The sequence below is a fragment of the Canis lupus genome, chromosome 4, assembly GCF_003254725.2.
Source record: "Canis lupus dingo isolate Sandy chromosome 4, ASM325472v2, whole genome shotgun sequence".
Lineage (NCBI taxonomy): Eukaryota > Metazoa > Chordata > Mammalia > Carnivora > Canidae > Canis > Canis lupus.
This window is the reverse complement of record NC_064246.1, coordinates 43,692,881-43,705,540: the sequence shown is the minus strand read 5'-3', so window position 1 is coordinate 43,705,540 and position 12,660 is coordinate 43,692,881. Positions and strand designations below refer to the sequence as shown.

At 48.9% G+C, this 12,660-nt stretch overlaps 1 protein-coding gene across 7 annotated transcripts in view; it reads left to right on the top strand.

Moving 5' to 3' along the window:
- The window catches only part of WWC1 (WW and C2 domain containing 1), a 152,411-nt gene extending 140,845 nt beyond the window's left edge, over nt 1-11,566 (top strand). For 2 of the 7 annotated variants that reach the window (XM_049109162.1, XM_035715040.2), the window contains exons 20-23: nt 3,100-3,192; nt 6,770-7,039; nt 9,658-9,779; nt 10,755-11,566. In XM_049109162.1, the coding sequence (XP_048965119.1) occupies nt 3,100-3,192; nt 6,770-7,039; nt 9,658-9,779; nt 10,755-10,821 (552 nt within the window). In that variant the 3' untranslated portion in view covers nt 10,822-11,566. Of the gene's footprint in view, nt 1-3,099; nt 3,193-4,028; nt 4,402-6,769; nt 7,040-9,657; nt 9,780-10,754 lie in introns of those variants that run through there. The other 5 variants (XM_035715042.2, XM_035715043.2, XM_035715041.2 and 2 more) reach the window with 5 other exon arrangements.
- Nucleotides 11,567-12,660: the final 1,094 nt, after the last annotated feature.

Here is a 12,660-nt window from a genome sequence, read left to right as displayed (position 1 = left end):
CAAAACTATGGGAGCTTGGTGCTGAGATGCTCAGCATAGTTCTGAGGAAGGAGCTTGGTGGGGCCCCGTCACCGCTGCCTCCGTAAGGGCTCACTGCAAAGCGAACACCGCGTGTTGTTTTAGCTTTTGTGTTTTTCATAAAAGTGAAAATCCTCTTCACATTTCTTTCAGCCAGCAAAAACAGATACTAACATAGGTCTTTTGTCAAAGCAAACTAATGTAACATGAACTTTCAAAAAAGTAGGGGTATCTGCATTTTTCCTTTCTTGCTTTCTGACCGTCCCACTTCAGCTCAAGGTTATCTCTTTCTTGTAAAATCTTTCTGAAGGCTGCAAGAAGAGGCCAGTGGTACAATACCCTTAATATTATCCTGTCATTTCCCATAAAACTCTGTCAGCATGCTGTCTGGTAACAATGTAGCCTTCCATTTTGAACCCACAAAATGAGTATTGACAAATTCTGTACAGGAAATTTTGGGGTCTGTGCCCCACCCCTCCAGCACACAGCCAGCTCCCTGTTTTCCAGTCTGGGACTTGGGGCGCTCCACTTCCTGTCATCAAGTCCTATGCCAGTCAGGTTCTTAACAGAAGCAACAGAAACAGATTGTGAGCAATATATGCAGGAAAGAGTTTTTTGAAAAGAAACTAAGTAGCTCACATATTCATTGGAAGACTTGGAAGGCTGTAGAACCAGCCTTGGAATCAGATGGGAAGAGACCAGAACACAGCCAGAATCGTCCCACAAAATCAGTCAGGTGAGGATAATACCAGTGCTGCTGCCAAACTGGGCCCAGCTGGTCCCACTGCTGCCACTGGGGTTCAACATTGATACCTCCCCAGAGGCTCCTGCCCCTGCAGTAGGCCAGAGCAGCTCTGCTTGCTTCTGCTGTCACCACTCCTTATCTGCCTGAGATGCTAAGAGACATGGCATGCTCATGGAGCAAAAGCACCTGGGCTGGTTAAATCTGAGAGGCCCAGTAACAGAGCATTGGGTCCAGCTGACCAGGTTGTGATTCAAAAGCCTGGGGCAGTTGCATCCACTGGACAGAGCCTAGTCCTGTGCCTGCTTGTAGCCACAAACGAGGCTGGGAAAGGTAGACTCCGGCACTTCTAGTTTCCTTAATGGAAGGTGGGCTTTGTCTCCCACTGTGAGGTCTAAGCTGGAGATTTCGGCACTCATGGGATGAAGTTTCAGATGCTCATCAGCAACTTTTCCCCACAAAAAAAAAAAAAAAAAAAAAAAGCCCATGTTTTCTGTATCATCTAATCTCAGAAACAACCCTGCAAGACAAAGTGTGTTTACCCCATTTCATAGATGTGGAAATTGAGTCTCAGAAAGTCAGAACACTTGGCTGTAGGTCACACAGTTTATTAGGTGCAAAACCAGGAGTCTGACTCCAGAGCCCACAGCCTTTCTATCACTCGGAGCCACCGCCTGAAGGGCTCCCTTTGCCTTCCCCAGGCTACTTAAAACTTGTCTATTCTGCTGGCCTGATGCCACCCTTCTCCATACCAAGTGTCCTCTGCTGGCCGTCTCCCTTCCTTGACAGGCTTCAGCACAGCCTGTGTCATCTGGTTAGTTTCCCATGATTGGGTCCCGCCCTGAACTTGAAGTCTGAGAGCATAGGAACAATGTATGACCCTCCCTCCAGCTCTCCACACTGCCTGGGTATTTGACACCTACATAGTCAGCAGCAACGCTGTCACATGTGTTGGTCAGCTCACCCTTACCTGATGGACACGGTCCTTCCAAAATTCTCCTTCCCGAGCTACCTGCCTGGGACAGTCGGTCCTTTTACCTCTTTGTTCCTGGTTTCCCTAGCTGTTAGGTGGAAGTAATAACAATGCAACAATATTCTCTCCCCTGCTGGAGATTAAATGCAGCAAAACATCCCTACATTAGGAAAAGTTAAGTTTAAAGATCTAATGTGGCTATTATCCCTCTTCTCTAACATCATTGTTGACTCCTGAACAACTACAGCTTAAGGATCAGGTGCCTTGATGAGTATTTCCAGTCAGTGGGACATATAGTCTGCTCCTTTGGATTGGAACAATGTGGTATAAAGCCCCCTCCCGGGATGCTATCCAGCCAGTGAGTTTGTATGAGTCCACCCCCATCAAGATGTTCCACCCCCCACTACGTACACATCAGCTCCATCTCTGAGCCCTCTGTGCACCCCCAGGGGGCCAGAAAAGGATGCCCAAACATAGACTGACCAGACCTTAAACTCTTGTCCAGATGCTTATCAGCCTTGTGGTTTATAAAAGCTTAATCTCCCTGGGCCTCCATTCCCTCCATTAGGACTGTTGGAGGATTAAATGTAACTGTCCTTAAGGCACATAGCACACACATCGTTATCATTGTTTCTGTTACTCTCGTCCTGGTTCCGATGAGGACTCTGCCTCCTGCAGTAGCTTTTGTCACTTACGTCCCTGGGGTTGCCGTGTCCATCAACCTTATGGAACTATTGATAGCATTATTACTAATAATTATCAATAACCGCAAAAGTCACAGTACAGACAGCTTCTCAAGAGACACCTGAGAAGTGCGCAGACCACTGCCAGAACGAGCAGGCTCTGTTGCCTCAGCCTGAGGCAACAGAGTGATCCCACCACCAACAGAAGTGATCCCACCAACAGAAGTGATCCCACCACCTTGCAAATGTGACCCAGAAAAGAAGCCCCTGTCCTGCATATCCTCTCTCTCCAATCCTCCTCTGTCAGGGGCACTCTCAGCAGGAAAGCATGATCTCAGTAGCCCTCTGCAGATAGTACAGCTAACCTAAGTGATTGAAGGGATTCTGAGGAAGGGATTGCTAATAGAGCCTCTCTGCTCATCTTATACATTGCATACATGTGTATCTTGACAGTGGCTTCATTTGAGCTATGAAAGCAGGCTTCTGTGGGTGACAGGGAAGGGCCAGTGCAAACAGGACTTGTGGTGGTAGGTCAGGAGGGCATTAGAGCCTGGAACCACACTATCTGCGGTCAGCCCCACTGTGCTGCTGACCACATGGAAACCCCACCACCCTTCTGGCCCCAGGGTGCCTTCCAGATGTACCCTAGTCCCAAGTAACTTCCCAGGACTTTTCTTCTGCAGCTGAACCGAAGTGACAGTGACAGTTCCACGCTGTCCAAGAAGCCACCTTTTGTTCGAAACTCCCTGGAGCGGCGCAGTGTCCGGATGAAGCGGGTAAGACAGTCACCTCAAAGCTATTCAGATGTCTGCTTCATCATCATTTCCCCAAGCATATCCCCCAGTGTCTGACCATTTTTTCTCAGCCACTGGTTTGAAGAAAGTTGCTTTGGCAAGCATGATGGTGTTTATGAACTGTAAGGCCTATGTAGGCACTGGGAAAGGTGCCAAAGGGTAAATGTAACATGATGATGATGAGTCGATCAGACCTGAAATTAAAGTCACTAAGGACTAACCAACTCAAGGTGTCACGGTCACTGATGGAAGCCTGCCTCTCATGCAACTCTGCTCAGCATGTCATCCCGCTGACTGAGCAAAGGTTCTGACAGCCCTCCCTGCTGGCAGAGAGGACCAGGTACCTCCAAGCTGTGACCAGAAATAGGGAGGTGCAAATGGGCTTCTCTCAGTCCAGCTGGAAAAGCACTGGGAAGAGACCACCAGCTGCCTTTGCAGAGAAATCTCACCTTGCCTTATGGAGACTTGGCTCAGAGACCAGGGCAGGACAGTGTCAGGCAAAGGACTGACTCCTGGTCTGCACTTTGGTACAAGTCAGAGCTGCAGGAGATGCAAAAGGGCCCTTCCCACTCTGGGCTTTCAGCATAGACAGACTTTACAGCAGTTCTGGTGAGTTTGCTGTGGGTGACAGGGAAAGGCCAGTGCAAACAGGACTTGCGGTGGTAGGTCAGGAGGGCGTTAGAGCCTGGAGCCACACTATCTGCTGTCAGCCCCACTGTGCTGCTGACCACATGGAAACCCCACCATCCTTCTGGCCCCAGGATGCCTTCCAGATGTACCCTAGTCCCAAGTAACTTCCCAGGACTTTTCTCCTGCAGCTGAACCGAAGTGACAGTGACAGTTCTACGCTGTCCAAGAAGCCACCAGGCAAAGGACTGACTGAATGTCAGGAAGAAACAGGCATTAGAATGTCAGAAAGACCTGTAGAGAGAACAAAACAAAAAGAGTGGGCAGGGAGGCAGTGCCAACAGCCCCAAGCAGGGGAAGGCTCCTCCATACTTCCTACAGACCTGCTGCTATCAGGACGAGGTCCTTTGTCTGTCTCCACTGTGCCCCCCCACCCCCACCTACAAGTCTCCATACCTAGAGAGCCACAGGGAAGGGCAAGAGTGTTGGCTGCAGGGGAATACAGCCATGGCCTCAGGTGACAGGGATGGCCAACTGCCTGCCTGGGGTCCCCTCCTACACCTTTATCTACTGTAGCTGGTGCTGCAGAGTCCCTGGAGCACCAAGTCTTCTGGGGGCGGGGAGGCTTACTGATGATGCACATTTCCCAGGCCACACTCCCAGGCACTGGGGTGGGGTCCTGGAAACCGCATTTTAGTAAGCTCCCTGGAGAATTCTAGAGCTGGTGTTCCAGGATCCACTCCTGGAGAAATGCCCCTGGAAGCTCCTGCTTGCTCCCCCTGCATTGCTTTCCCTGCATTGCTGACAGCTCCCTATCAAGACAGGCCTACACAGTTCCCCCTTCTTCACCTCTTCTTCCCCTTACCCAAGAGGAAAACCTACTGAGAGAGCCTTTGATTGATAGATCTGAGCCCACATTTCCTTCAGGTGCTGTGATCTGAGACATGGGAGAGTCCTGAGGCTGGGCCAGAGCCCTTGGGCACTACAGTCCTACTCAGTGCCTGAACTTTGTCTCTGTCTCTCTGCTTCAGCCTGTCCAGGCAAGTTTCCGGGACTGGGCATCATCAGTCAGAACAAAACAAAAGAACCTTCGTTTGTTACTCTGAGAACTTGAGTCACACAGATCACTCAGCTGGATTTCCTGACCCTGCTCATTTATGAGCACAGGCTAGACAGTGGTCTCCCCCTAGCAGTTCTGCACTGAGCTGCTTCATCGCCCCAGAAGTATGCTTGCCAGCCTTACCTGAGGGCAGCTCTCATAGTAATGTTTTATGTATCATTTCTCAACTCTGTCAGCCGTCATGTTTGTTTTCTGTTGCTGCAATAATAAATCACAGCAAACGTAACAGCTTAAAATAATACAAATTCATTACCTTATAGTTTGCACTGGTCAGGAGTTCAGGCACAGGTTAGCTGAATCCTCTGCTCAGGGTCTCACCAGGGTCACATCCAGGTGTTGACTGCATCCTCACCTGAAAGTTTGAGTAGGGAAAGATTCACTTCCAGGCTCCCTTGGGACATTGGCAGCATCCCTTGTCTTGTGTTTTCTTGCTAGCTGCAGGCCTGGAGGTCAGGGTCTGCTCACAGCACCCAGAGGTCGTTCTCAGGTCCTTGCCATGTGGCCCTTTCCACAATATATTGTTAGTTTGAGGCCAGCAGGAGATCTGTTTCCAAGGATGGCCCAGTTCACCTTTGTGGGGCTCACTGGATTGGGGTCAGGCCCACCTAGGAATATCTCCCCTTTGAGTAACTCAGAGTCAACGGATCAGTTACTTAATCATGAGAGTGCTATCCCATGGTATTCAAAGCACCTCCCCCACCCCCAAAAAAAAAAACACTGAAGAGGAGGGCATTCCACAGGCATGTATATCGATGTGTATTAGGGGTGGGAAACTTGGGCCCAACTTAGAATTCTGTCTCCCTCAGTTATGTAGTTATTTTGTAATCATTACTATTTCTTGATAGGAGAAGGAAAGTAAGTGGTTGCATTACTCAGGATCTTTTATATAAAGATAACTGAAGAATGCATATATAGCTTGAAAGTGCAAGAGGGAATTTACTGGTTCATTTAATGGAAAACCCCAGGATTTTGGACTACCTTCAGGCATGAATTGATCCTTCATCGAGATAATTCATCAAGCCTCAGTCCTCCTCTCATGGCACTGTCCCGCCAGATAGCTTAATTCTTAAAAAGGGTCACCACATATAGTGGGAAAGATGGCCATGATGATGGGAAAGATGGCCATGATGAGTTCCAAGTCTATATCTTGCTGATCTCACAACCTCTGGGTAAAGACTCTTTTTTCCAAGGTGCTCAGCAAAAGTGCCAAAGTTGAAGGTTATTGGCTGGGCTTAGACAACATACTCACCCCTGAAGTGGTCACTGAGGTTCTGACTGTCCAGGTTCAGGTCACATCCCTGTCCCTGAAATCCCATGTGAACCACCTTGTGGGTTGAGCATGCAGGAGGAGTGGATCCCCAAGGGAAGCTACGGGCTCTGTTTACCGTCAGACCAGGGAAGCGGACGCTGGACATGCAGAAACAACAGATGTCCATGACGTCTCCTTTCCGGGGGGCACAGACCTGCACTGAGGAAACAACTTCAGGATAATGACAAGAACCCGTTAACCGAGTGTAAATGTTGAGGTCACTGAGAGCAGGGAAACGGGGCAGTGTGGGGAGTGAGTGAGGGGGTTCTGGAGCCAACTGCCAGGGTGGAATCTCAGACTTACCACCCAGCACCCTGCCTGGGGCATAAAAATGCTCAATGAACAGAAGCTGAAGACATGGGAGAAATCGGGATAGGCCCTGGGGGTGGGCGAGCCCCGTTTTTGAAGTAGAAGCCTGCCGATGAACAAAGGAGGGTATCTGAGGTTCAGGGGGGCGGGTTGTTGGGGCTCACGGAACCCAGCCCTCTAATAATCAGCCAAAGCTGTCCCTCCCCCCGCAGCCTTCGTCGGTCAAATCCCTGCGCGCCGAGCGCCTGATCCGCACGTCGCTGGACCTCGAGCTGGACCTGCAGGCGACCAGGACCTGGCACAGCCAGCTGACTCAGGAGATCTCGGTGCTGAAGGAGCTCAAGGAGCAGCTTGAACAAGCCAAGAGCCACGGCGAGAAGGAGTTGCCGCAGTGGTTGCGTGAGGATGAGCGCTTCCGCCTGCTGCTGAGGATGCTGGAGAAGCGGGTGAGAGCCACGCAAGAGGCAAGGGAGGCGGCTTGCTCTGCCCTGAGGGACTGCCCAGTGCTGCAGGGGAGGGAGGCCAGAGCTTTGAAGAGGTGCTACAGTCCTGTGACCCACTAACAGTGTTCCCAGGGCCCCTCACTCCCATCATCAAAACGATCCAGGAATCCCTTTGCCCGGTAAACTTTATTAACTCTCGACCTGGCTGCCGGGCCCTTCTGCATTTCCATATTTATGTGTGCAAGGCCTTATCATTCACACTTTTATTCATCAAACATTGGGTACCAAATCTGCACTTGGGCACACACTTGAATAGATACAGAACACTGACCTGCCCCAGTGTCGGCCCATGTGATCCCACAGAGTAGCTCTCTCTAAAGATACAAGTTCGTACATGGAGGAAGTCCCTCATGTTGGAGATCTCCCAAAGGCGACTGCTCTGGGCCACCACCTAGAAGGGAGGAGGGCAGTCCTCCTCAGCAGCACAGGAGGACTCTCTGGGTCAGGGTGCTCCAAAGCAGGAGCAGCTTCAGATCTTTCATGGCTCTGGGCTTTATCTCATCTGTGGCTAGCAGATAGTGGGCACAACTTCATGGGGTATGCAAAGCTGGCAGTTTCTAAATGGATAAAAAAAAAGTCTGCTTGTTTGAAGCACATTTAAAGCAATTGGATGCCTTAAAAATTTGCCTTTGGCACCAGTGAGCTGACAGGTCCCAGCCTGTCATGAAGACGTAACAACACAGGGTCAATACACAGAAGCCATCATCAACTCATTTATACAGTATCTGCCACTCCTGGACTGTCACCCATGCAGGAATGACCTTTGCTGGTTTCCTCTGCGTACAGCCAGACAATGCACCTTGCAGAGGGTACCGGCCTCGGTTATTTTTTTGGGAGAGCCGTTAGCCGAAGCCCCAGCTCTCAGTGCCAGTGATAATGCCTGAGAGTAGGAAAGTGGTGGTGGGCTTCTAGGGTCTGGACTAGCTGAGGGGCTTCAAATTGACTCTGGTAATTCAAGAGTTCCTGCAATGTTTATTTCTTTCTAATTCAATATTTATACTCTGTATACTTATAATAGGTAATGCCTTTAAAGAAAAAAAAAGGGGGGGTGCCTTGGTAACTCAGTTGGTTAAGCATCTGCCTTCATCTCAGGTCATAATCCCAGGATCCTGGGATCGAGTCCCACATCGGGCTCCTTGCTCATCAAGGAGCCTGCTTCTCCTTCTATCTGCTGCTCCCCTTGCTTGTGTGCTCACTCGCTCTCACTCTCTGACAAAATCTTTTAAAAAGGAAGGGAAGGGAAGGGAAGGGAAGGGAAGGGAAGGGAAGGGAAGGGAAGGGAAGGGAAGGGAAGGGAAGGGAAGGGAAGGGAAGGGAAGGGAAGGGAAGGGAAGGGAAGGGAAGGGAAGGGAAGGGAAGGGAAGGGAAGGGAAGGGAAGGGAGGGAAGGAAGGAAGGAAGGAAGAAGAAGAAAGAAAGAAAGAAAGAAAGAAAGAAAGAAAGAAAGAAAAGAAGAAGAAAGAAAGAAAGAAGAAAGAAGGAAGGAAGGAAGGAAGGAAGAAAGAAAGAAAGAAAGAAAGAAAGAAAGAAAGAAAGAAAAGAAAGAAAGAAGAAAGAGAAAGAAAGAAAGAAAGAAAGAAAAAGAAAAAGGAAAAAGGGAAGGAAAGGAAGAAAGAAAGAAAAAGAAAGAAAGAAAAGAAAGAAGAAAGAAAGAAAGAAAGAAAGAAAAGAAAAAAAAGAAAAAACCTGACCTCTCAAATAGCAAAAGAATAGTACATCGTGACTGTCTGATAATGGCCTACTAAATAACCACTTAAATGATGGCTTCATTGGGGCACCTGGGTGGCTCAGTCGGTTAAGCGGCTGATTCTTGATTTCAGCTTGGGTTGTGATCTCAGGGGCCTGGAATTGAGCCCCACATCAGGCTCCATGCTCAATGGGGATTCAGCTTGGGGATTCTCTCCTCTCCCCACCTCTCTCTCTCTCTCTCTCTCTCTCTCTCTCAAATAAATAGGTAAATCTTAAAAAAAAAAAAAAAAAAAAAGATGGCTTCACCGACCAAAATTCCATCTTCATGCAATTAAGTTTCAAGTTATGTGATACATGGATATTTTAGGGCTTTTTGTGGTTTGTTCTCAAAAGCGCTTACATAGGTTTGCATTAAGAGGAAGGGATACAGCATATCTAAAGCCCTTGAACACAATTGCATGATTGGAATTGTGTTTCCAACACTTCTTAGTTGTTTGACATCATCAAAGAAATGTCTTAACATGCCTGAGCCTCAGTTTCCTCCTCTATAGTACAGAAGTAATTATAAAATGTACCTTTCTAGGTGGCCCTGGGGCTTAGAAAGGTAGCACACATTTCACTAGGCAGCCCTCATCTCCTTACACATAGGTATTCAGTTCCCTGGCCCCAAAAGCCTGTCCACCCTGACACATGATGGGGTCACATCTTCTCACCATTCTAAACAGAGGACCCAGCAGTGGAACGGGAGTGAGCATGCCTGTTCTGTGACCCTCAGACCTTTTGACTACACTAGACTCCTCATGTGTGCTAGAAAGTTGTCCTTAGCTGCCCCTTTCTAGAGGCCCTGAGGACTCCGTAGCACCTCACAGCCCTGCTTGCTTTGCCCTGCAGATGGACCGAGCAGAGCACAAGGGTGAGCTTCAGACAGACAAGATGATGCGGGCAGCCGCCAAGGATGTGCACAGGCTTCGAGGCCAGAGCTGTAAGGAGCCCCCAGAAGTGCAGTCTTTCAGGTAAGCAGTGGGCACCTGGCCAGCCCGCCTTCCCCTTTCACATGCAGCCGACCCAGCCTCAGTCTCACCAGCCCTGGCCCGTGCTCCCTCCGCTAGCAGAGCACCAGCCCTCCTCGGAACAGATGCGTGCCCTCTGCCCAGCCGCCCCGGGCGGTCTGTGAGCGCCGCAGTGCTTTCCCTCAGCTGTCCTTATCAATCCCCGCACAACTCGAGCTAATTTGTTAGATCCTCTTGTTTAACGAATGAGCCACCTGCTCCGGCCTTCCCTCTGAGTGTTTCCATCACCCGTAATTATGGAGGACTGGCTGAATGATAAATAAGCCTGGGGTGCTTGCCGGGCCTCCCTGACTCTGCCTGCTGCCTGCCAGGACCTCAGGGAGGTGCTTTCTTGCCTGGATCCAGGCATGTCATAGGAGGGCCCCAAATGCCCTTTGGCTAGGACCTCCCATTCACAGCATTTAGACTCATGATACCGTCCTAGATAAGGCACTCATGGTTGTGTATGTGCTTTAAAAAAAAAAAGAAAAGAAAAGAAAAGAAAAACTTCCTGGAATAGAAATATTTAAAATATGCTGTCATTTGTGTAACTGTATTGGGACATCTCTTAATTTTTAACCAAAGGGGAGTCTAAAATAAACAAATGAGCCCCACCTGTGGCCCAAAGGCCCTTTTAAACTCAGGCCCTTGATTTGAACTGAAGGTGGCTGGTCCTGCTAATGTCCCTAAACTAGTGGTACTGAACCAGGGATGATTTGGGCACCGGGGGGACCTTTGGCAATGCCTGGGGACGTTTTTGGTTGTCACAACTGGAAGGAAGGGGGGGGGTACTACTGGCACTGAGTAGCTGGAGGTGGGAGATTCTGCTAAACATCCTACAATGTGCAGGACAGCCCCCACCACAAAGAACAGTCCTGCCCATAATATCTATACAGTGAGGTTGAAAACCCTGCTCTGAAGGTCTGGCCTCTCTTGCAGGGAGAAGATGGCATTTTTTACCCAGCCTCGAATGAATATCCCGACCCTCTCTGCCGACGATGTCTAATCGCCAGAAAAGTATTTCCTTTGTTCCACTGACCACGCTGTGAACATAGACTGTGGCTAAAGTTATTTATGTGGTGTTATATGAAGGTACTGAGTCATGAGTCCTCTAGCGCTCTTGTCGGTTTGAAGATGAACAGATTTTTTTTTTTTTTAGTTTGGGTTCTATTATTATTAAAAAAATAAAAAATAAAAAAATAAAAACAACAAAAACCAGCATTAAAATGACAAGATTGTATAGTTTGTATATTTAGGAATGTATTTTTGAGAAAGAAAATTTAAATGAACTCAAGCAGTGTTAAGTTGCTGCTCTTCTTAAAATTGTTTAGATTTTTTTCTTTTTTCTTTTTTTTTTTTTGTACAGCTCTACCTTCTAGAGGTTTCACTGCAATAAGAAGTAATGTTTCAGGGACGGTGATCCTAAAAGGACGTCCCCTGCAGGTGTCAACAGCACAGCTGACCTTTCCTACTTAACACATTTTGTATAATATTAAAAAAAAAGGCCTGGAACCATTTGGGGGGTTCTGAGGTACATTTGCGAATCTTGATGAGCTGTGGTGTGTTTTGATGTGGCCGCCTGACGTGGAATGGGCAGCACGGAGCAGGCTGAGCAGCCCAGCCCGTGCTGGCGACAGGCCTGCCCACTCCGGTCCCGGATGCCCAGTGAAGCCACTGAAGTGAGTGAGGGAGGGCTGTGGAGAACTCCTTTCGGTTTTATCTCCATCAATAAAGTGGCCTTTCTGAACAAACTTTCGCTCTCTCTTTTTCTCTCCCACCCCTCACTTCATCTGTGTCTCCCCCATTTTTTACCTGTCCCTTTCTAACCATTTCCTCTCCGCCTGTCTACAGGCCAGGGGCTGGTTTTTCCCTTACAGGCACCACCACTCATTCACTCATTGGATTCAAACCCCTGCTCAGGGGTGCCTGGGTGTCTCAGTGGTTGAGCATCTGTCCTTTAGCTCAGGGTTTTGGGATTGTGTCCCACATCGGGCTCCCTGCGGGGAGCCTGCTTCTCCCTCTGCCTATGTCTCTGCCTCTCTCTGTGTCTCTCATGAATAAATTAAAAAAAAAAAAAAAAGAAAAGAAAAAAACACTGCTCAGCTAGGGCTGTTGCAGATAATGGGAAATCAGCCTTTAACAAACAAGTAGCCAGGTCCCTTCCTCCTTGCTTTTTCTGACACTATCCTGTGCAGCTTTCCTCCCCTCCCCAGACCCTCTGAGCCACCCTTTCTCACCTGGGATGAGCCCAAAGACCTGCTTTTATCCGTGTTCCCACTGGAAGTAATATGCACACCAAAGTTTGAGGGACCTACTAGTATAATGCAAAGGAAGCTCAGACAAAGACAGGGGCAAAATGGTGAGGCCCTGCAGCCTAGGAGAGAGTCACACAGGGCACACTAATATGCATGGCCCTCTCCAGGCCACTGAGGACCATTGCAGGAGGGGGTGATGGAGAGAGTCAAGACCATTTCCCTTGGCTGTGGAGACTCTTCCCCCACTTCCCCTCTATATCTGTTACCTGGCTGTTTCTTCCATAGGAGAAACCTATAGAGGTGTAGAATTTATCCTTATTCCCCCACATGGTTTCCAGGGTTTTTGATAGCTCAGACTCCCTGCAACAATACAGTCCAATTTCTCACCATCAACCCAGGGGCACCCCCTTCCCCAGTACTGCACCCTCTAAACACACCAGACTTCTGTGCACTCTCTCTTCTTCTGTGAAATTCCACCCCATATGTTGAGGGTTGGCTTTGCAATTTCTTCAAATGAGTGTCAGCACTGTCCCTGATCCATCACAGTAGGCCCAAGGACACAAGGATTGTGTCCCTGCTGTCTTGTGACC